Genomic DNA, 773 nt, shown 5'->3' on the forward strand with positions numbered 1-773 from the left:
AAGAATGCTCCTGGCCCCGCTTTTCCTTCTGAACCGGAAAATGATAGAGTGTTAGACTGCTGAAAACAGGCACTACGGGTACTTTGGCCGCTCTATTCCAATACTTTCGGCAGGAGTGGATGACCGACGAGCGACTGCCGCTTTGGATGTATATAATGTAAATATCGGAACCAATAACCACTAGGAAGGTTGGCACAATCGGCTCAACAGAAAAGCGGCTAAAAGTCATAACGGGTTATATGAACTGCTCCAGCTCCTGATAGCGGAACAGGGTGTGATGGACACCCTAATTCAGCAAGTGCTATCAGGAAAGGCTACCGTTGGTGACTTAAGACGGGTTAACAAGGTATATGCTCAAAAGCAACGACAGGTTGCACGATATACGGGTGAATACACCAACGGTAGACGAACGCTACAGTAGTTCCTAGAAGCTTTAATGTATTTAACGCCGGAGCCGATTTAATGCCGCCTTCCAAGTGGTGCACTGTATTTTATTGTGTTGTATTGTATTGTATTGTATTATATATATATATATAGTATAGTATTGTACTGTATTATATTATTTCCTTTCTTGCTTTTTCGTTGTTTCCATTTTGTTAATGCCGTTCACTGTTGTTTTTTGTTGTTGTTGGCTGTTATTGTTCTTGTTGCTGCTGTTAGCTAGTGAATAATAAAAATAACTATTTAACATATTTTTTGTATTGTTTTTTCTGAATTATGACTATACCATTTGCTATATCGTGACATTGCAACATTACAACAGACAATAATGA

At 39.3% G+C, this 773-nt stretch overlaps 1 protein-coding gene across 1 annotated transcript; it reads left to right on the forward strand.

The window, feature by feature from the left end:
- Positions 1–69: 69 nt before the first annotated feature.
- On the forward strand, positions 70–421 carry Tsp_13704 (hypothetical protein; the record flags this gene model as incomplete). The annotated part of the gene is made up of 2 exons (XM_003368271.1): positions 70–157; positions 185–421. Coding segments are annotated over 2 exons (325 nt in total), but the record flags the coding sequence as incomplete, so codon positions are not given.
- Positions 422–773: the final 352 nt, after the last annotated feature.

This window comes from Trichinella spiralis, assembly GCF_000181795.1.
Source record: "Trichinella spiralis strain ISS 195 chromosome Unknown Scfld2783, whole genome shotgun sequence".
Classification (NCBI taxonomy): Eukaryota; Metazoa; Nematoda; class Enoplea; order Trichinellida; family Trichinellidae; genus Trichinella; species Trichinella spiralis.